This window comes from Vespa mandarinia, chromosome 20, assembly GCF_050613455.1.
Source record: "Vespa mandarinia isolate Hongniang chromosome 20, ASM5061345v1, whole genome shotgun sequence".
NCBI lineage: Eukaryota > Metazoa > Arthropoda > Insecta > Hymenoptera > Vespidae > Vespa > Vespa mandarinia.
In genome coordinates this window covers 887,651-908,804 of record NC_140829.1, presented here as the reverse complement: position 1 = coordinate 908,804, position 21,154 = coordinate 887,651, and the positions used below count along the sequence as shown (strand labels likewise).

The 21,154-nt window shown below is 30.5% G+C and overlaps 5 protein-coding genes and 1 long non-coding RNA gene across 13 annotated transcripts in view; 4 read left to right on the top strand and 2 right to left on the bottom strand.

Moving 5' to 3' along the window:
- The first annotated feature begins 2,537 nt into the window (after positions 1-2,537).
- LOC146872338 (uncharacterized) lies at positions 2,538-3,274 on the top strand. Of its 2 annotated transcripts, none has more exons than XR_014983397.1 (3): positions 2,538-2,663; positions 2,821-3,023; positions 3,134-3,274. It is a non-coding gene; the product is annotated as an uncharacterized LOC146872338 (long non-coding RNA). The 2 variants fall into 2 exon arrangements; XR_014983398.1 differs by having other exon boundaries at positions 3,122-3,252.
- On the top strand, positions 3,266-5,204 carry LOC118448240 (uncharacterized). The gene is made up of 5 exons (XM_035881266.2): positions 3,266-3,553; positions 3,623-4,127; positions 4,233-4,646; positions 4,747-5,000; positions 5,130-5,204. The coding sequence occupies exons 1-5, from the start codon at positions 3,272-3,274 to the stop codon at positions 5,202-5,204; spliced, it is 1,530 nt and encodes a 509-aa protein (XP_035737159.2). The 5' UTR covers positions 3,266-3,271.
- Arl2 (ADP ribosylation factor-like 2) lies at positions 4,598-6,491 on the bottom strand. The gene is made up of 4 exons (XM_035881265.2): positions 6,332-6,491; positions 5,988-6,231; positions 5,109-5,906; positions 4,598-4,962 (listed from the first exon to the last, which is right to left on the bottom strand). The coding sequence occupies exons 2-3, from the start codon at positions 6,050-6,052 to the stop codon at positions 5,417-5,419; spliced, it is 555 nt and encodes a 184-aa protein (XP_035737158.1). The 5' UTR covers positions 6,053-6,231; positions 6,332-6,491; the 3' UTR covers positions 4,598-4,962; positions 5,109-5,416.
- A 64-nt stretch (positions 6,492-6,555) lies between these two features.
- LOC118448237 (replication termination factor 2) lies at positions 6,556-8,045 on the top strand. Its single transcript, XM_035881264.2, has 3 exons — positions 6,556-6,742; positions 6,950-7,333; positions 7,450-8,045. Exons 1-3 carry the CDS (start codon positions 6,674-6,676, stop codon positions 7,855-7,857), a joined length of 861 nt encoding a protein of 286 aa, XP_035737157.1. The 5' UTR covers positions 6,556-6,673; the 3' UTR covers positions 7,858-8,045.
- Positions 8,046-8,200: 155 nt separating this feature from the next.
- On the top strand, positions 8,201-10,822 carry Dbp73D (putative ATP-dependent RNA helicase Dbp73D). Its single transcript, XM_035881301.2, has 6 exons — positions 8,201-8,342; positions 8,555-8,923; positions 9,020-9,232; positions 9,330-9,540; positions 9,664-10,098; positions 10,307-10,822. The coding sequence occupies exons 2-6, from the start codon at positions 8,572-8,574 to the stop codon at positions 10,677-10,679; spliced, it is 1,584 nt and encodes a 527-aa protein (XP_035737194.1). The 5' UTR covers positions 8,201-8,342; positions 8,555-8,571; the 3' UTR covers positions 10,680-10,822.
- Positions 10,823-12,338: 1,516 nt separating this feature from the next.
- The window catches only part of DIP-lambda (Dpr-interacting protein lambda), a 136,155-nt gene continuing 127,339 nt past the window's right edge, over positions 12,339-21,154 (bottom strand). For all 7 annotated transcript variants that reach the window (XM_085663138.1, XM_035881304.2, XM_035881303.2 and 4 more), the window contains 5 exons: positions 19,400-19,586; positions 18,294-18,425; positions 17,113-17,232; positions 16,267-16,437; positions 12,339-15,836 (listed from right to left, as the gene is read on the bottom strand). In XM_085663138.1, the coding sequence (XP_085519264.1) occupies positions 15,469-15,836; positions 16,267-16,437; positions 17,113-17,232; positions 18,294-18,425; positions 19,400-19,586 (978 nt within the window). In that variant the 3' untranslated portion in view covers positions 12,339-15,468. The remainder of the gene's footprint in view (positions 15,837-16,266; positions 16,438-17,112; positions 17,233-18,293; positions 18,426-19,399; positions 19,587-21,154) is intronic.

Sequence of the window (21,154 nt, the reverse complement as noted above, 5' to 3'; positions counted from 1 at the left end):
ATTCACTCCAGTGAAATCTTTTCCTAAGACTTACAATATAACATGCATACATACATACGTGTAATATGCCGATAACGTGCGATAGATCGATTGCGAAATATATGTATTTAGAATGGTGTAACCTTCGGACGTTCCTTTCGGACGATATTATTGTGATACTATTACGGAACGACTTTCCCACGGTCGTTTTCTACTTTCCTCTCTCTCTCTCTCTCTCTCTCTCTCTCTCTCTCTATCTCTCTCTATGTTTCTGTATCTTTTCTTTTTCTTTTCCTTAATTTTCTTTTTTCTTTTGTTAAGCCTCTCGTTATAATCCTCGTTCGACTTTCAGCTCAAATTAAAGCTGAGCACGAAGGAAGCGAATCGAATTTCGCAGCACTATGATATCGTCATAAACGAAAAAAACGTATATATATATATATATATATATATATATATATATATATATATATATATATTGTGTATGCGCCGTGTTGAAAAGAATAAACAAACCAACCAGCAGAAAAAAAAAGAAACAAAAAACAAACGAACAAACAAGATAAAGCAATGAATTTGGCGATACCTTTAATAGTTAGTATGGTATGTAAAGTACGAACGTCTATCGGCATCTCGAAGCGCTCGAGAAAATATCGATGTAGGTTAAGATAATAAAAGGAAGGAAGTAAACAAAAAGAAAAAACAAAAAAAAAAACAAAAAAAAAAAAAGAAAGAAAGAAAATACAAGAACAATTAGTGTAAATACGCCGCTTTTACTTAACGATTGACTATTTCAGTACGACTAAAAGATGAAAAGTGAAAGAACTTCTGATTCTAATTATATTTCTCTCTCTTTCTTTCTCTCTCCTCTCTCTATCTTCATGTCTCTTCCTCCCTCTCTCTTTCTCTCTCTCTCTCTCTCTCTCTCTCTCTCTCTCTCTCTTTCTCTCTCTCTCTCTCTCTTTCTCTGTCTCTCTAAATAATTTTACTCGCGTAAACGAACGTGCGTTTTTAATTTTAATTTAATCGATAAGTCACAAATGTGATTTTTCTATATTCGATGTTATCTAATAGAGATAGTTGTCAAAATGAATAAACTGGTAGGTCTCTCGTACTTTCGATTCGATTCACTGCAGTGATCGAGATTAATCTCGTACTTCGATATGCGATTAATAAGAAAAAAGAGCGGCGTAGTCAGCCTTCGCGAAGAATTGTAAATAGAATAATTCCTTTCCCCCTTTCTTTTTTTTTTTTTTTTTTTTATCCACAAGTACATAGATCGGACCATTCTTTTGCCGAGCTCCCTAGCAGAACTCTCTTTATCTAGATGTGCAATTTTCTTTTGTGGTCTTTTTTTTTATGTTTCGTGTTCTTTTATTCTTTTTGTATATTTTTTCTTTTTTTTTTTTTTTTTTTTATATATATATATACATCTCGTTCCAGCGATTTGACGAGCGAAGCGTCGATTAGTTTGTAAACGCGTTGCATAAGCTCCTGCAATGATAGGCATACGACACACGATAGTTTTTTAACACAAAAGAGACAAATTTTTTCCTTTGTTTTTTTTTTTCCTTTAATAAAATAAATCCTTTATTTTTTACGAAGAAAAATTATATCACCGTAGGAATATACATATAGATCCGCGACGATTTATATATATATATATATATATATATATATATATATATAAATAAATATATTATATATTATATATATATTAAATATTATATATATATATATTATTTTATATTATATTATTTTATTTTCTATTTCTCTATTTCTATTTCTACTTTCATCTACACTAATTATTCCTAGATCACGGGCAATAGTTTGCATCGACTGGGTATTCTTTCTGATTTCTTTCTTCTTAATAAATTGAAATTGGTAGCCGAATTATATCGTTCGGAAAGGTCTCGAGGATCGATCGTATTCGATCTTACGTTGAACCGAGAGAAAGAAAAAAGAATTGAGACGATCGTTCGAACTAATGCCTTTGGTCGACGATAGATAGTTAATAAGGGATACACCCACGCGTTGTGAATTGTGATCGATCACTCGTCTATGACGATGCCGAGTAAACGAAACGAGCGAATACATTGTGTAAATAAGCTCTCCTCCCTATCCCTCTTCCATCCTCTATTTCCCTTCTCTCGCATAAGTTTACGACGATAAAGAGTTTCAATAAAAAGTACAATCCTTCGTCAATGCTTTGATTTTTTTTCTTGCTTTTTTTTTTTTTTTTTCTTTTTTTCTTCTTCCTCTCGAACATCTTCCATCAAGCCTCTTTTGTTTTAACAATTAACAAATAAATTGTCATATAATTTTGTTTCTTTTGGAATCAATAATCTTTTTAAAGTTAACGTCAAATATAATATTATAAAATATTTCTTTAACTTCGAAGCTAACGTTAATACAGTCGGTAATATTACATCCCCTGTTTTACTGGTCGACAGTAATTGTGTTATTTACATTTATCATATATCGGAAATAATATCGATTTTCTTATCTCTTTACAAGGATATTCGCTGCAGATTGGAAATTCATGATTTCGTTAGGAGATTGTTTATTTCAACATTATATTCGTGCCAAACTGAATAAAGTTTGAATAAATTCGATGAAATTATAACCCATGTAATTTCGATAATTTGGCTATTTCTAAATTAATTGTCAAGATGAACAGTACACAGGTACGTGTGTATACTATATATATATATATATATATATATATATATATATATATATATATATATATATATATATGTCATAAAAAATATTGAATTATAAGAAAATATGAATATGCTATAGCAATATATGAAACACTCAATGAAAAAACTTTACGATCAGGAATATGATTACGAAACGTGGGAGTACGAGGAAGAGGCTATTGAAATATTCGAGGAATATGAGTATTCCGATGTTTCCAGCGATGATACCGATATTTTAGATGATTACGATGAACGAGATAAATTGAGAACTGAAGATGAAAAAATGAAGAAGAAGAAGAAGAAGAAGCGTTTATCAAAATTACTCGGTGTAACTTAAATTTGGTAACTTTAATTAAATTGGTCGCGAGTAATACTATAGAATCGCTTATGTTTCTTAATTTAATATTTAACTAGTGATTATATTTAATTAGAAAATTAAGGATTTGTTTTAGATCGATCGAGAAAAGTACGTCGATGTTTCGGTGGAAACTTTGATTACTCCTGAAGAAGTGGACGATGCTTTGAAAAGTTTACCCAGCGAATCTTCGATTCATCTTTGCTTGAAAGGGATCGATATCAGTGATTCGCAAATGATATTATCGAATCTGCATACTGTCTTTTCCATCCCACATGATCCTGGTACAGGACCGGCATTATGGACTGTCGATACTCAAGATATTTTTAAGGAAAATGGCATATATAAATTTGACGAGCATGTAAAGAGGAAAGGTTTAAAAGTGATACATACGATCAACGATATGTTGCATACGGATTGTATCAATTTACGATATTACGGCATCGATCCACGTATCATCGAAATAATTTGTCATGTTCTAAAAAATAACGATTCCGTTCATACGATAGATCTTACGGTATTTTAACGATTTCGTTTGATAGTCGCTCATATTATTTAAATATTGTAATACGTGATAACTTCGTAGGACAATTGGTTGACTAAAAGTGCTTGTTATTATTTGGGTGAATTGATGCAAAAAAGTACCATGATAATCAGTTTAATTTTGTCTAAGTGTCGAATTGGTCCTGAGGGTACGAAAGAACTTTGCAATGGTATATCGATTACATCGTCCTTGATCACTCTCAATCTTAATTCTTGCAACATCGAGGACAAAGGATTAGAAGTATTGGCATTCGCTATAGAAAATAATGAAAGCTTGGAGGAACTTTTTTTAGCGAATAACAATTTAAACAAAACTTGTACCGAACATCTTTGTTATCTCATAATGAATTCTAGATCGATTAAGTGGTTGGATTTATCTTGGAATTCGTTGTTCGATGAGCATACTTGGAAAGCTTTGACCAGTGTATTAACGAAAAATCGTACATTGATTGGTTTAAATTTATCGTGGAACGGGATCGGTACAGAATGCGTTAAATATTTAACAATTGTTTTGAGAATTTCGCATCTAAAAATATTGGATCTAAGTAGTGAGATAATTTATACGAGTCGTCGACGTTACTTTAAATTTAAATTTTATTATAATTGTTTTTTTTTTTTTTTTTTTTTTTTTTCTTTTTCTTTTTAATTCGAAGATAACATGTTCACGAAATTTGACGCTGCAAACATTTCGAAATCTCTATCAAGAAATAGCATATTACAAGAATTATACCTAGGAAACAATCCTTTAGAAGCGGAAGGTGCTTTTATCTTGATTTCATCGATTGATCCGAAAAATTCGCCAGAAAGTGGTCTACGCCTTTTAAATTTAGAAAATGTCTGGGCAGACAAAACTATTCTACCGGAATTAGAAATAATAGAAAATGAAAGGCCATGGTTACAAATCGTATTAGGTGGTATTTTAAGTAATTACATATTAATAGGACCAAATGTTATGAAAATTTTATTAAGAAGAGCTAACTATGAAGCAATGGCACAAAAAAAAAAGAAACTTAGAAGAAACTTTGGACATTTTGTATTATCTTTAAGTGATAAACCAATAAGTCGAGGTATAAGTTACAAAATTATAATACATCTACATGTACATATTTTTAAAACAATATTAAAATATATAAAATATTATGAAATTTATAATGAATGTTATTGTAGGGCAATTTAGAAGATTAATGAGCGAATTTAAATTGAAATTATCTAAATCACTTATTAAAGAAATTATAATGGCTTTCCTTGGACCAAAAAAAACTGTTGATCAAGGACTTCTAAAAGCTGTCTATTTAGAAGAATTTCCAGATACAAAACCTCCTCCAGTCAAGCCATCAAAAGCGCGCAAAGAAAAGGAAGAAGACTTAGTCAAAATAGAAGAACCTGAAAAGCCAGAAGTAAAACGAGAATATAAAGAAGAAGTTAAGGTCAGTTTACAAAATTAAGAATCTGCATAATCATTATAAATTATTATACGTATATATATATATATATATATATGTTTGATATTTTATAACCACATATCTTACTTTATTTATGATCACATAAAGTATCCTGATCCAAAAGAAATGGCAGATGAAGTTGAAGAATACATAATTGATGACTTCTATGAAGGGTATTACTAAAAGTATCAATGATTACACACAGCCATTAAATATACAAAAATATTGAAAATTTTTTAATAAAGCATATTAAAAGAGCCAGTGAATGAAATAACAAGAAATTTATTTTATGTGTGTGTAGATATTTTCTTTTCTTTTGCAAATTACTTTACTAGATTTTATTTTGAGCAATATTTGCATTTCTATAATAAATTAAACACAGGATAAGGATAAATTTAATCAATATAAAATATTCTAGCTGCAATATCACTGATAATCCAATTAATACCCTCCACTAAATTTTCTCCCGTCACAGCAGAACATTTATATATCTGCCAGTGATGCGTTTTTATATTAGGTAATTCCAAGATTTCAGCAATGTCCGATGCTGATAGCGCTCCAGGTAAATCTTGCTTATTGGCAAATATTAAAAGACTTGCCCCTTCTAATCTTTCTTCTTGCAATAATTTGTACAATTCTACTTTACAATCTTCTAATCTTCTACGATCTGCACTGTCAATTACCCATATAAGTCCATCGGTAGATTCAAAATAATTCCTCCAATATGATCGTAATGATTTTTGTCCACCCACATCCCATACATTCAGTTTATAACCACGATGTTCTAAAGTTTTTATATTAAAACCAAGGGTTGGAGATATAGTATCAATAGGTTCTCCATTTATTCGTTTTAGAACTGTGGTTTTACCTGCATTGTCCAATCCTCTAAAATATTATTTTCATTTAAAAAATGTAAGTATTAATTTCTAATTAAAAAATATAATAAATTTATAATGTTGTACTAACAACATTAGAATTCTCATTTCTTTTTCTTTCTGCTTCAATTTCTTCAACACCGTTAATAAACCCATCCTTGTGAAACTCTTTACATACAAATGGAATAAAATTTTTCTGTGTCGATCATTCGTTCAACGCACCTCTTTATTCGAGCACACTATTACATAAGTATTATATTTTGTTATTCATACAATTCTTTTTATTTATCGATTGGTTCATCAGCGACTCAAAATCTGATTCGATTATATACGTTCTGGAAAAATAATCACGTTGAATGATTTTTAAAAGAATAACTAATAATCAACATAACCTTTACGCATAATTTGACAATTATGATTTTCCAAAATATGTACCTTTTGTTTATAGTCACGAATAATTTAAAATCTAAATAGAAAATTTTCATTAGTTTCTTTTTTTTTATGAGGTTTACTATTCCCTGTAGATTATCTTTTGTAACAATATTTAATAATTTTTTACTTTTAAATGAAGTTCTGACGATATTTATGAATCAAGATTGGTAACACTGATGCACTAGTACAAATTTATGATGATATTTATAAATTGACGTTGGCAACATTGATTCACTAAGTAATAAAGTGAAATTATTTTCGTCTTTATCGAGTACTTTGGAAGTTTTTATTTTCTTTTATCAAACGATAATTAATTTTTATCGAAAATATTATATATTTTACGCGATGGGTTGTGATGGTGGAACGATTCCTCGTAGAGACGAACTTGTGAGAATAAAAAAGAAGCCAGAACAAGTAAGTACATAGAAAATGTTTCTTGTATATATTAGATAACCAACAAAATTTAATTTCGAAGAAACAATTGAGAATATGTTAATATCATTATATTGCAATAATTAAATTGCAGTTATGTTATGTAAAATCTTACATGTATATCGTTTCACGTATATATATATATATTTTTTTTTGTTCAATAAAATATATGGTTTGAAAATTTTGCAGAAAGACAAGGACGCCGAGTTAGCCTTCAGATGGAAACATTGTACTATACGACAGTTGCCTCTACAACCACCCGTTGTAGCTTGTGGATTAGGACGTCTTTATAGCAAGGAATCAGTTTTGGAAGGACTTCTTGATCGAGATACACTTCCAGAATCAGCAGCACATATAAAAAATTTAAAGGATATAAAGAATCTCAATCTTACTCCTAATCCAGCATTTAATGGTAACAAAGCAGAAAAAGGAGATTGTTATGTTGATGGTGGAAAGAGTCCATATATCTGTCCAGTTATTGGATTGGAAATGAATGGAAAGTACAAGTTTTGTTTCTTGTGGACATGCGGCTGTGTCATGAGTGAACGTGCTCTGAAAGAAGTAAAAACCTCTGTAAGTAATGTGTAAATTCCTTTTTTTTTTTTTTTTTTTTTTTTACTTTAGATGTATTTAGAAATACTTTAGAATGTAATTTGTTTTTATATTTATAATTATTCTTTTTCTCATAGATATGTCATAGATGTCAGGAATCTTTTACGGAAGCGGATATTGTTATATTAAATGCAGATGGCGATGATCTTAAACTAATGGAAGAACGTTTAAGTGCACGAAAAATTGCACAAAAATCATTGAAGAAGAAAAAGAAAAATAATGAAAGTACCTCGACAGAAGCTACTAATGAAAAGGATGAAGTACCAAAAAAGAAAATTAAAAAGGAGGAAAAACCCACTATAACTAAGAAAAATATAAATAGGAATGAAGCAGAAGATCCTGCATATAGGAAAGCTAAAGAGAGTTATAGTGTTGCAAAAGATCCTAAAGCATCTGAAGTTTTCAAAAGTATATTCACAAGTCATAAATCTGCCGTGGATCAAGATAGGGCACATTGGATTACATACAATCCATTTTATAATTAGATTAAATTTATTAAGATTACTTATTAAGATTTTCCTTTAAATATACTTTATATCCTCTAATTCATGTACTTAAGTAATAGTTTTAGTTAATTTTCTTACCATTATTGAAAATGGTAATTTGAAATGTGAAATAATGGAAAAACTAATGTACAAAAAGTAATAAAGTATTTATTAAAATTTTTACGAAATTTTTTTTGTTATATATCTGACCACGAATTTATTTATGACTTGTCAGTTATTTAAGAGAAAAATAATTTTTGTTACTTGTAATTCTAAATTTCTTAAGTGTATAATAATAATAAGTGTTTACAAAATTATTTAATGTAACATGACGTTTTTTATTGGCACAAACGTGAGTCGTAATTTATGTTTCGTACTTTAGCCAGTAGAGTGCACTTAGGTATCATTCAATGAAAAATGACAGCGAAAATACAAAAACAATACGAAGCACGTGTTTTATCTTTTGTATTAAAGTTATAAGAAACGTAAGGATCAATGTCAATGTTTTATATTTTTATACGTCAAGATCATAAATTTCGTCCTTTTTTTTTATTCTTTTCATATAGAATATTTCTTTATATAAATGATAACAAAAAGGCGTACGACACATAACCTATAATAATTGTTTGTACGAGCGTTATTAGTTTCAATTTCTTATATTATTTGATATAATTTTTAAAACAATTTTTTTTTATAGATCTTAACCGGAAAAATATGGCTAATGAAATAATGACAGACGAGAAAGTAAATGACATAGAAAGTACAAGAACAGATTTTTTGGTCTTAGGTTCTAAAAGTCACAAGAAAAAACGTGAAGTTAAAAGAGTATTGCCAAATTGGTTAGCGGATCCAGAAAAAATATCTGCTGATTTAAATAGTGGTCCAACATTGGATGAAGTGGATTCCATATTAGACTCACAACTTATTGAAATTTTAAAGGCAAATGGAATTGATAAATTATTTCCGATTCAAGCTAGTATATTAGCTTGGTTGTCGAAATCCGAGGAGGATAGAAAATTAGGATGGTGGCCACGAGACATTTGTGCTTCTGCACCAACAGGCAGTGGTAAGAATTATTTGTTGAATATCGTATAAATAATTTTACCTTTTCTTATTTCCGTAATAAAAGTATATATTGTAATATAATAATTTTATGTTTTAGGTAAAACCTTGGCATATGTATTACCGATTGTACAACAATTGCAATTTAGGTTAGTACCAAAAATACGTTGCTTAATCGTAGTGCCAGTTCAAGAACTGGCTGTACAAGTTCACAAAGTTGTGGTCACTTATACATCTTATACAAATTTAAAAGCAGGTTTGATTACGGGTGCCTCATCTTTTGAACAGGAACAAAGTAATATAATAAGGAAAAGTAAGGAATTTTTTTTTAAAACAAATTTTCTTTCAATGATAAATTTTAATATAAAATGAAGAATCTAAATTTCTCTCATTTCTTTTCTTTTTTACAGCTCTTTCTGATGAGTATATAAGTAGAGTAGATATATTGATTGCTACGCCAGGTCGTTTAATTGATCACATATTAAAAACTCCTGGCTTTTCCTTAGAATCTCTTCGTTATCTTGTTATAGATGAAGCAGATCGTGCAACTGAGTGGTTACAGTATATTCCTGAACCTCACTCAGGTGCACCGCCATTAACTTTGGCAAATTTATCTTCAAGGTATTATCGTATGATTTTATTAACGATATATCTTTCAATATATTTAACGATATACATATATATGTATATATATGTATATTAGTTTATATAACATTTAAACATTATTGTATGTTTCAATTATAGTCCTCCATTTGCGCAAAAATTATTGTTCAGCGCAACTTTGTCGCAAGATCCACAGAAACTTCATCAATTTAAACTCTTTCAACCGATACTCTTTACATCGGTAATAGTTTCTGACAAAGATACTGATGTAAATTTGGATGAGGAAATAGGGAATTTTATAGGACGTTACACGAGTCCTGAAGAATTAAAAGAACGTGCAGTCGAGTGTTCCCCAGAATTTAAACCGATTGCACTTTATCAAGTTTTGGTACGAAAGAATACTATTCCTAAAACTTTGGTATTTACTAATTCTATTGAATCGGCACATAGATTATCATTACTATTGCAATTACTTTTATCCAAGAGTAATGTCGTTGTTAGAGAACTTTCTAGTAGAATCGTAGCCAAGCAACGTGAGGAGATACTAAATAAATTTGCTTTAAATGAAATTAACGTGTAAGTATGTGCAAACAATATATGCATATTATATTAATATATATAGTTATCGATGATAATTATATATATATATATATATATATATATATATATATATATATATATATATATATATAGTTATCGATGATTAATTTTAATTATAAAATATTATTACGATAAATGTATGTATTTCATGTTTTCTTTCTTTTTTTTTCTCTCTCTTTTTTAGTCTTGTTAGTACAGATGCATTGGCTAGAGGCATAGATATACCAAATATTCAATTAGTCGTATCGTATGATCTTCCAAAGCATATTAAAGGATATATACATAGAGCTGGAAGAACAGGACGTGCGGGGAAATCTGGTGTTGCAATGTCTATTCTTACACACAATCAAATAGGAATATTTAAACAGATGTTGAGTTCTGTTCACAAAACATTACCAAAAGTGAAACAAATGGAATTAACGGATATCGCGGATACGTTAGATTATCAGAATCATCTTACTAAATTAAAAGATCTTTTGGAGGAAGAAAAGGTCATTACTTTGAATCGAAAAAAAGCAAAAAAACGGAAATACAATCAACAAAAGAAAAATAAATAATGTTTATATCTTGATTTCTCTGTTTGTATACTTCCAAAAAGTAATCTCCTGCAATAAAATAGGTCGAATAACGCCGTAAATACAATTGATAGGGTAACATCGATAATAACATTTTATTGTCTGAAGTTAATAGTATCGTACATCATGCTTATACCCTACCGCAAATAACTCTATGAGCAGCTGAGATATCTTCAAATTGTTTACTAATTATTACTCCCACGGCTTTATTTCGTCGAAGGCAGATATATTCACAATTTTAATTTATAAAAGATAAAAATGATCATTTATCGAATAACGACACAGACGCAATTTTATTACTATTATTGCTGTGTGTAACTTCACTGCTCAAAGAACGACGATAATTGTCACATGTTTGTGATAAAAAGGAAAAAAAGAAAAATTAGAAACTAATTATTAACGAAAGAAAATAAAATAAAAATAAACAATTCGAAATGTTTCACCAAATTATGAATGAAAATAAATCTTGTTCTTTTTTTTCGCAAATCAATGGATCTTCATTTTATCAGATTTATGTTTCGTTTCGCACGGAGATAGACACAGCATACAATAATAATTTGCAATAGTGCAGGTTTATCATTTCAATTTAAAGCATGTCTTAAGCTGTCGGGGTTTGTATATTAAACTCGTTGTATTAATCGGTTAAAGAATGGGAAAAATTTATTCGTTGAAATTTCATTTCTTTGTCGTCGTCGTCGTCGTCTCTCTTCCCCTCATTTTATAAATATCTTTTAAAATAACACACATTTTCTTTTCCTACGTAATTCTTTCAAATTCGTTTTCTCTAATTTTATACACCATTTTCCATTTTTTTTCTTTTCTCTTTCCTTCCTTTTTTTTTTCTTTTTTCTTTTTTTTTTTTGATTTTTTCATTAAGAAACGAAATCAATCGACGAATAACAATAACAATCGATACCCTCGTTCATCCATTTGGAGTTCTTGCAGACAAATCTATCCTTTCTTTCTTCTTTATTTTTCTTTCTTTCTTTCTTTCTTTCTTTCTTTCTTATTATTTTTCGAACAGGCAAAGGTAACGAAAAAGCGACCAAGTTATCCCCGAAAGCTCAATAACTCCAGCAGCGAGAGGAATATCACGCTCGTATGCACAGGATTCACATTGAATTTATATTCTTTTAAGATACGTACATACATGCCCGAACGATATATACGTTTTTATAGCGAATCGAATCATCATACGTTTTCTCGCATCCGTCAATATGTTACACTTTTATTATAATATATGTATGTATAGATTGAATGTTCATTTCATTAATCGCGTTATACAAAATCTAATTCAAATTTGACAACGAACGATGCGAACGCTTTTCATTAATTAATAAAAAGTGTTATTTTATTCATCATTCGTTATTCTTCATTAACGTTTCCTATCGACAGAGTCAACACTGAATTTTGTATTATTTACACGAATAGATTCGTTAATGTTTATACGTGTGTATGTACATACATATAATGTGGTCCTATATGATTCATATGTCTCGTTGCCATGTATATGTATTATCCTTCCTTAGTTTTAATTAATAATTCATACATCCGTCGTGCAAAGACCTTTTTGAAACTTATCGTCGATCACGGTATCACTATTGCTATCCTTTTTTCATATAATATTGTCTATTTAATAATAGCGATGAAATAGCGTATAATAGAGAGAAAATTAATTGTCTTATTAAATAATTAATAATTATAATAACTTTATATATCTACATATATATTAATTATAAAGTTGAACATAATCGTTTGAATTTGATTATTGTATAAAGATAAATTAAATGATTATTTTTATAATTATCAACCGTGACCGACGAATGAGTAAAAGAATATTTAAGAGATTTGCAGAGTACATACATATGAAACTCCCTGGAATTAGTACGATTTATATTTTTTTTTATAAAAGATGACTGCTTTCTTTTAATTTGATAAATATTAACGTTGATCAATGTAAATATTATCAATGTGTAGGAGATGCTATTCGATGAAATTGAACTTCCAAGACGGGATAGGCAGTGGTGAATTTACGCATAGCTAGTGCAATAGGCCGTTTTGGTCTCCATAAAATAATATCTTCATAAACATAATATCCCATACGAAACAATATAAATTTATATTATATAATAAATTTAATTTAATGCCTCTGTTCGCCCTGTTATATAATTCTTATTTCGATATTATTTTTTATTATAATTGAATTTTTGATCAATGTATTTCTTATTTCATCATTTGCATGAACAATTGAAACGAGAGAAAAAAAAATATGTATTTTTTTTGTGCATAATTTATTTATTTTAATGGGGGATCCAAAAATTTGTAACGCCTTGAACCACTTGAAGGCTAAACCCGTCGTTTTAATACAGATAAAATTATAAATTGATATCTCTACAACAATCTACGATAATCAATTAATTAATACTCGCATTATCTTGTTTTCTTTTTTTTTTTTTCGTTTTTCTTTTTCTTTCGTCATTATAACATTATCGTAGGAAGATTCCAGTGAGTTTATTAAACAAATATTCTCATTCAGATGGGAATCTATCATACTTTATTTATTGTCGTATCCTCTCCTTCTTCGCACAGAGACTACAGAATATCAGAATTCGATCAGTTTATCTATCAATAATAATTTACGTACCGACTTCGTGAAGTTCGGCCATACTTTTTTTTTCTCGATCGTTAACTACGTTCATTTTCACTTTCTTCTTTCTTCTTCTTCTTCTTCTTCTTCTTCTTCTTCGTCTTCTTCTTTTTTTTTATTATTTTTTTCTTTTCTCATCTTCACGTTAGAATAGAGGCCTTTTTAAGAAAATATTATGGAAGACGACATAATTTTACGTAGACGGTTGCTGTATACTTTTGTTCATATACGAAATATTATTATAAAAATTATATATAATTATTAATAAGCATCGGACTACATTATTTCTATTGATTATACGATATTGTTCGTAAGAAAGCATTAAAATACGATCAATAATAATAACAATAGTAATAGTAATTAATGATGATGACTTTAAGTTCTCGTAAGAAAAAAAGAGAAGAAAAAGATTCCATTTGTTATTTATAATTTCTTTGCGATCTAGTGAAAAATAGAAATAAAAAAAAAAAAAAAAAAAAAGAAAAGAAATCCAATGATAATATTGTAAATGGCCAAATCATTTCTCTTTCGATTTTCATCGGTATCTCGTCTGATCTTTATCACGAATCCGATTTTACATTAATAGCGACATATCCTGTCACTTATCATCTGAAAGTTATCTACAATTTTAAATAATTCCGTTTATCTAAATAGGTCTACTAATATCTGGCACGCGAGAGCCAAGTTAGTCTACTCACATACATTCACAGTTTCGTATTTACAGAATTTTTTTATCGAAAGAATCCTTTCGTTTTTGGTCGCACCATAATTACTCTGTGTTCGCTCCTTTTTTGTTTTTTTATTATTCTTTTTGTTTTTTTTTGTTTTTTTTTGTTTTTTTTGTTTTTTTGTTTTTTTTTCAATGGACCTAAAAATTTACGTCCTCATGTTTATTACATCGTTTAGAAGGAAGACCTTGTTCTTTTTTTTCTGTTGATTTTAATTCAATTTTTTTTTCCTCATACGGTAACGATAGTTTCACCGTATTGTATTCTTCTCTCTATCTCTCTCTCTCTCTCTCTCTCTCTCTCTCTCTCTCTCACTCCCTCTCTCTCCCTCTTCTTTTTCTTTTTTCTCATTCCATTTTTATTAATTATTACCTTATCAAAGAAATATGATTTATACATCTATAACGACGCAACTATCGAACGCTAATTTGCGAAAGAGCCGATGCAATTTATGAAAACTATCGTTAAATAAATTCATAAGAAAATGTAGAAAATTTGTTTCGTAGGAAATATTTTCTCGATGATATTACTTAGATCATTTAGAAACTTTACCGATATATTTATGTACGTGGGTAAATACGTATGTGTACGTGTTAAAACTTAAACGATAAATAAAAGAATAATTGTAAAATTAGATTTTCGTACTCGTTCTGCTTAATTCGTATTTTACAGAGTATATCGACTCTATGTGATAATCGAAATCATCGCTTTTAACGAGAGATAAATAAAATAAAAGAAATAAATGTATTAAAAAATCAAATAAATATTCAAGTTAAAATTTTTCAAGGGAAATCATGTGATAACAAATCGAGGATAGTACAGAATCCGTGCGAGGAAGATTAAATTCTTCTCATTCTAATAATAAATTAAACTTTCTTTCGTCTCTGATATTTCATCAGCTTGAACTTGAATTGCTCGTGTATTTACAGTCACGTATTTATTCGTATTCCGTCAGAATGAAAAAATTTCTATTTGATATCGTAGGATTGTCGCATACGCACGGTGCGTTTTCATTTTAATCTCATTACTGCCGCAATAATGCCAAAACAAATGAAAGAAAAGCTTTTGTCGTAACGCGATATCTTCAAATAAAATAAAAAATATGAAAACGAAGAATTAAAGTGCAAAGGAAAAGAAGTAAAATATATGTAAAAATAAAATCGCATGATCTAAATTGAAATTGAAATATGTGAAATAATTAATAAAACAAAACGAAAGAAAATTTATCATATTTTACGAATAATTACGACAATTTAGGAGTATCGGGAGAGATACGAAAAAAAAAAAAAAATATATATATATACACACAAGAGAAAATCATTTTGATCTCGATCACAACACGGACAGCACACGTCGTCGTCGATGGGCTTCGTACAAATTGACGAGATTTTTCATTTTAAAAAAGGCTCGTCAACCTCAACAAAAGAAGGAGAAGAAAAATAATGTCTCGAATAATCGGACCTTGTCTAGAACTCGCTGCGTTAACGTCTATCCATGGCGGAGAGACAGAGGGAAAGGTCAAAGGCCGATCAGTTTTGCCACCTTCGTGCAAAGTACTACCGGCCATTATTTGCGTTGTTCCAAGGTCATCTTCATTCCCTATCGAATCCGTATCATAACTGCCCATCGCATGAACTTTTCGTCTGTTGTTATTGTTCCCACCATTCATCTTTTTCTTTTCCTTTATGATCGGTTTTTTTCGTAGTCTAGTCTCCGTATTCTTCATTAGAATGCTCGGCGTCGTCTTATCGACGAGTTGCAACTCTGTCGGGAAGAAGAAAATGAGAAAAGAAAAAAATAAATCAATCAATCACTTTTAATGCCTTAGATAAAAATCATAATCTTAACTTTACGTAATTCAATAAATTAATAACGAATAAAATAAGTATAAGCAATATCAGTAATAGAACAATTATACATATGGTACCATAAAATACATTGTACGAGATTTGTTCGTTTGCAGATTTCAACGATGAGCTTAGAAATTTTCTTTATTTTCTCTTCTCGATACGGCTCGATCAATTTGTTAATTATTTCACTATGAAAAAAAAAGAAAAAAAAGAAAAAAAAGAAGAGAGTAGAACGTATTGTCTCTTGCAGAATTTTTTGTGAACGTTCCTTGGGAATCATATTGATAAGATAATGATATATTGATAGAATTGTCAAAGTATATCGATCGATCGAATCGACGTACCTTGGAGACGAACACATCCATCCGCATTTCCAAGGGCGTTCACCGTTGAACAGACGTATCCACCAAAGTCACCCTTTTTGAGAGATTTGACAGTGAGATTCATCTGCCACGAGTAATCGCTCAACTGCTCCTCCGACATCGTGTATTTGTCGTTCGTCGGCAGCTTTTCCCCTATACCGGTGATATTGCATCGCTTTTAATTTGGCCAAGAGCTTTCCGAATACGTCACGTCGTTCATTTCGCACGCGTAACGTCATACCGCAGGTAGATTTGTCGTTGAAAGTACTGTGTAATACGACGTGATAGAGGGAGAGGTAAGAGTATACGTTTATGTTCTTGTTTGTCTCTTTCTCTCCGTCTGTATTTATAACTACGTCCTATCTATATATATGTGTGTGTGTGTATTTGTGTGTGTGTGTGTGTGAGAAACAGAGAGAGAGAGAGAGGGAGAGAGAGAGAGAGAGAGAGAGAGAGAGAGAAATATTCTGTTTATCCTTATGAATACGAACAATCGTCGTCCATTTCAATGAAATCGTCAATCGTCGGAATAATTATGTTATACATAATTTAAAGTTAAACGAAAGTTATAGAGTGCAACAATTGACATTGTTGTAGGTTAGATAAAAGAATAAATTAATAATATAAAATATAATAACTAACTAATGATGAAAATTTTATCAAGTTAAAACGTTTCTTTCCTTGTCCTTCTCTCTTTCTTTCTCTCTCTCTCTCTTTCTCGCTCTATCTATCTCTATCTCTATCTCTCTTGCTATTTATATTCTCCTTTATCTGTCATCCTGTTGAAACACCCCAACGGCATTGACAATTACTAGGCATTTCTCTCACCTGAGTCCCTGTACCAGGTGTTCATAGCTTGCGGCGAAGCCTCGACGTAGCACTGTAGTACGACGTCGCTGTCAACTGGAGCGCCCACCAATTGATTGGGTATTCTGATCACTGGTTTGACTGTATCAGAAGAAAGAGTTTGATAAAAATAGAAGAGAAGGAGAGGAGAGGAGAGGAGATGGAGAGAAGAGAAAAGAAAATAAGAGCAAAGTGAAAAAAAGAAAAAAAAAGAAAAATAAAAGGGAAAGAAGCGTAAAACAAATTTTATTTACAAAATATTGGAAATGGTGTAATAAAAATTATAGGGCAATGTTAAAACGTCACATAATTCATACGCCACCATTTTCTTTCTTCATGCTTCTTTAATTATTTCTATACTTTCACGATAATCGATTTTTACTCTACACGTAGGAAATTGTGTACTTCTCTTTTATTTTCTTTTTTTATTGTTATTTATTTATTTATTTTTGTTCTTTTCTAATTCTTTCTTCACACGTGAGATGACGTATGCGGCTTTAATACTACGTTAAATTAAATCTAGAATTGCGTTCCAAAATTCGTAATTGGAATGTTGAGGATGTTATGAACAGCATTTGATAATAATTAAATTAACGATTACATTTGAAATATTTAATTATCAATCGCAAATGAACACTTAAACTTTTAATTACGCCAATGGTATACCATACAATACGATTAAATTAGTTACTTAATCAGTTTGATTAATGATTAACAAATGGAATTTTCATTATTGTGAAATTAATACTTGAGTATCGTATAATTTGTATATTGACGATTTAAACAAATTTTTTTTTTAATATCATATCATGTCGGTATTTATTTAAGATTTTTTTTTCTTTTTTTTTTTTTTATCAATTTCATCGAAAAGTTCTATTACATTATATAATCATTATATTATTTATTACTAAATATTATATAGGATTATATTAGATTGAAAATATTATTGATTATTTATTATATAAAATAATAATGTAAACGTCATATCTATCTATTACGATATAAATTAACGTGAAATAATCTTCTAATTTTGTTTACGTTAAGAGAAGGATCTTTCATCCATGGTAATAATTTATTCACGGTTAAGGGATGCTGGTTTAATTAACAGGTGGGACAAGTAGGTGATGGTAGCATGGACGGTTTGCACAGGCTGCGATACCTACAGTGAACAGAAACGGTGTAACGTTTGCTGACCCTTGGTGGCACACTACTGCTGGCTATACAGAGATACGTCCCCATCTCTTGTCGCAAAATTCCCGTAAGCTCCAGAGTTTCTCCCTCGTAAGTGTCGAGAACTGTAAAGAGAATGAGAAGACCAAAGTGAACCAGAGAAAAAGAGATACAAAGAAAACTTCATTATATTTTGCTCTATTCTCGTCATTTTATTTATAACAATTAATCTTTAAATCGTGATCTCTCTTTGTTGTTAATAATCGATATTTCGAGGAGATCATTTTATCATTTCATCCCTTTCTATTTTATCTTTATTCTTTTAATTTTTTTTTTTATGTAATATTTCTTATTTTATATAATATTTCTTTACTTTCGTTTCAACGAGAACACAATGAAATACGAAAGCTCGTTCCAAGGTAATCTTTTTTCTAAATTTCACCTCGCATTACTCTTTTAGAGTTAAAGAAGGGGAAGCTTGAAAGTCTCTAGAAGCATTCTAGAAATCTGAAATATCACAAGCGACACCAAGTACTATGCTCCTCTAAATTCGAGTGACTTTCAAGAGACAAGAAAGTGCGGAAGTGTCCGGGAAGCCGGAAGCGAGGCCGCACGCGGATGCTTCGCTATTGTTTTACGGTGGACGCCTTCCCGTAAATTCCTCCAGGCAGAAGTTACCTAAGGTTACTACGTTTGGAGTATTCGAAATGAAAAATAACTTTCTTCTTCTTGCCTTCCTGAATTTTCTTTTAAAAAATCTCACCTCTATGTTTCGTTACGTTGAAAATTCGTCGTGCGACATCTTTGATAATACAATTTCGAGAATAATAAATTGTTCTTAGGATAAATTTTTAACGAAGTTTATAAAATATGGGAACACATGATAAACCTATTATTAATCATCAAGAATATTAATAAACAATATCAGAGCTAACTTTCGTTGTGAGATTGATCATCCGATGTAAATATGTACGAATTAATTAATTAAATATTTTCTTTCGTTAACAACTTGATCGATTTTCTTTTCAAGGATGTATTTTAAAAAATAAGCCAGAAAAATAATGAATAATTAAAAAGTGCATTCGAGGATAGATCGTACCTTGCTTTTTTCCATCTTCACGAAGTACGATCTTCCTTCCATCTTCTCGTTTCCAATTGACCGTTGGTTTTGGAAGACCCGTTGCAATACATCTAAGCCTCAAGTTACCACCCTCCTGTGTCACCAAACCGTTCGCTGATTCGTCGTCCATTATATCCGGTGGTATCACTACTTCCATGTAGCCCATCTAAAGTAAAAATGTCAATTGAAATTTCAAAATACGTAATAGTTCATAATTATTCACAAACTTATAAACATTACGAATATATTAAATTTTCTTAATAAAAAAAGTCAAGATGAAATACAATTATTAATTAAATATTTATTTAAAAATTCAATCTTTTAAATACGTAATTTATTTTTTATAGTTTTAAATAGAATAATTTACTTTTTATATCTCGACATTTCTTATCCCTCTTTCTCTCTCTCTCTCTCTCTCTCTCCCTTTTTCTCTCTTCCTTATTATTTCACTTTGTCGAGTGAAAATTGAAATCGTAGCAATTTCAATGAAACGCGATGATAAGTCAAGCGTGAAGCTCGTTGCGTAAATCTGCAAAATTTTTCTATCCCGCCCTTACACCGCCCCCTCTCATCGAGTTCTCGTTTAATCGCGGTCAGCCGAGCGAATTTTTCGAATCCTCGATGATATCCTTTCTCTCTCTCTTTCTTTTTAGTTCTTCCTCCCCACCACCACCACCATCACCAACAGATTTTGTTTCTGTTTCTTTTATCATCTACATTATTTTTTATTTTTATTTTTTAATCTTTTTTCTTTTTCTTTCTGTTTGTTCGTTTCACCAGATTTCTTTTTTACTCGTTCTCATCTCTTTCTCCTTTCCGTCTCTCGTTTTTATAGTAAACTACAACGAGGTCTCTTACAAGCCCTTTATCTCGCTGTAGCGTGGTCGTATATTGCATCGGAAGGTTTCCTCCTTTAGCGGTCGCATTGAATTCCGTAGAACACGTGTGTACCGCCCTACGACCACTAAATCGTCCAACTTTCTCTCTCTCTCTCTCTCTCTCTCTCTCTCTCTCTATTTCTCCCCGTTCTTACACATATGTATACGTTTCCAGACTCGTAAAAGCTACTGCCAACTTTTACGCTCGCGGCCAAAAGAGTGTCATCGCAAATATTTGTTCATCTCTTTAAACGAACTTGCAGTACAAGCAACATTCTTATTTATTCTTTCCCTTTTTATTTCATTTTATTTATTTATTTATTTTTTTTTCTTTTTATAATTTCATTATTTAATGTCACGGTCAACAATTAGCGCGTATTTTTATATTTATCGTAAGAAATAAAATCAACCATGATGCCATGATGGATAATTTTGTTCATCAATAATTAAAAAATTTTATTTATTCTTTTTATCATATAAAGAAATATTTCTACGATTACCCGTGTAAATAGAAATTAGATGATGGAAGAAGGGGTGGAGGAAGGAATTTAGCGACTTAGTTGTTAGTTATACCGGGGCATAACGGGCATCGACGCGAGAATAATTCGTTCCCCGGTAGAAGAAAGGAAGGAGCCAACGGGAAACCATTTAACACCCTTCCTACGTCTAACCAGCCCTTCCATATAATGCAGCTTCCGCGTAGTCGTACGTACGGTAATCGAGGGTTCTCGATTCCCCCTTGCTCTTGCTTCTAAAAGTCTCTTAAAAGCCGACTTGGCCGATGTTGAGACGAAAGCCGACGCATACACTTAATAAAATTCCAATTCGATCCACTTATATTCTAGAAGAGAGAGAG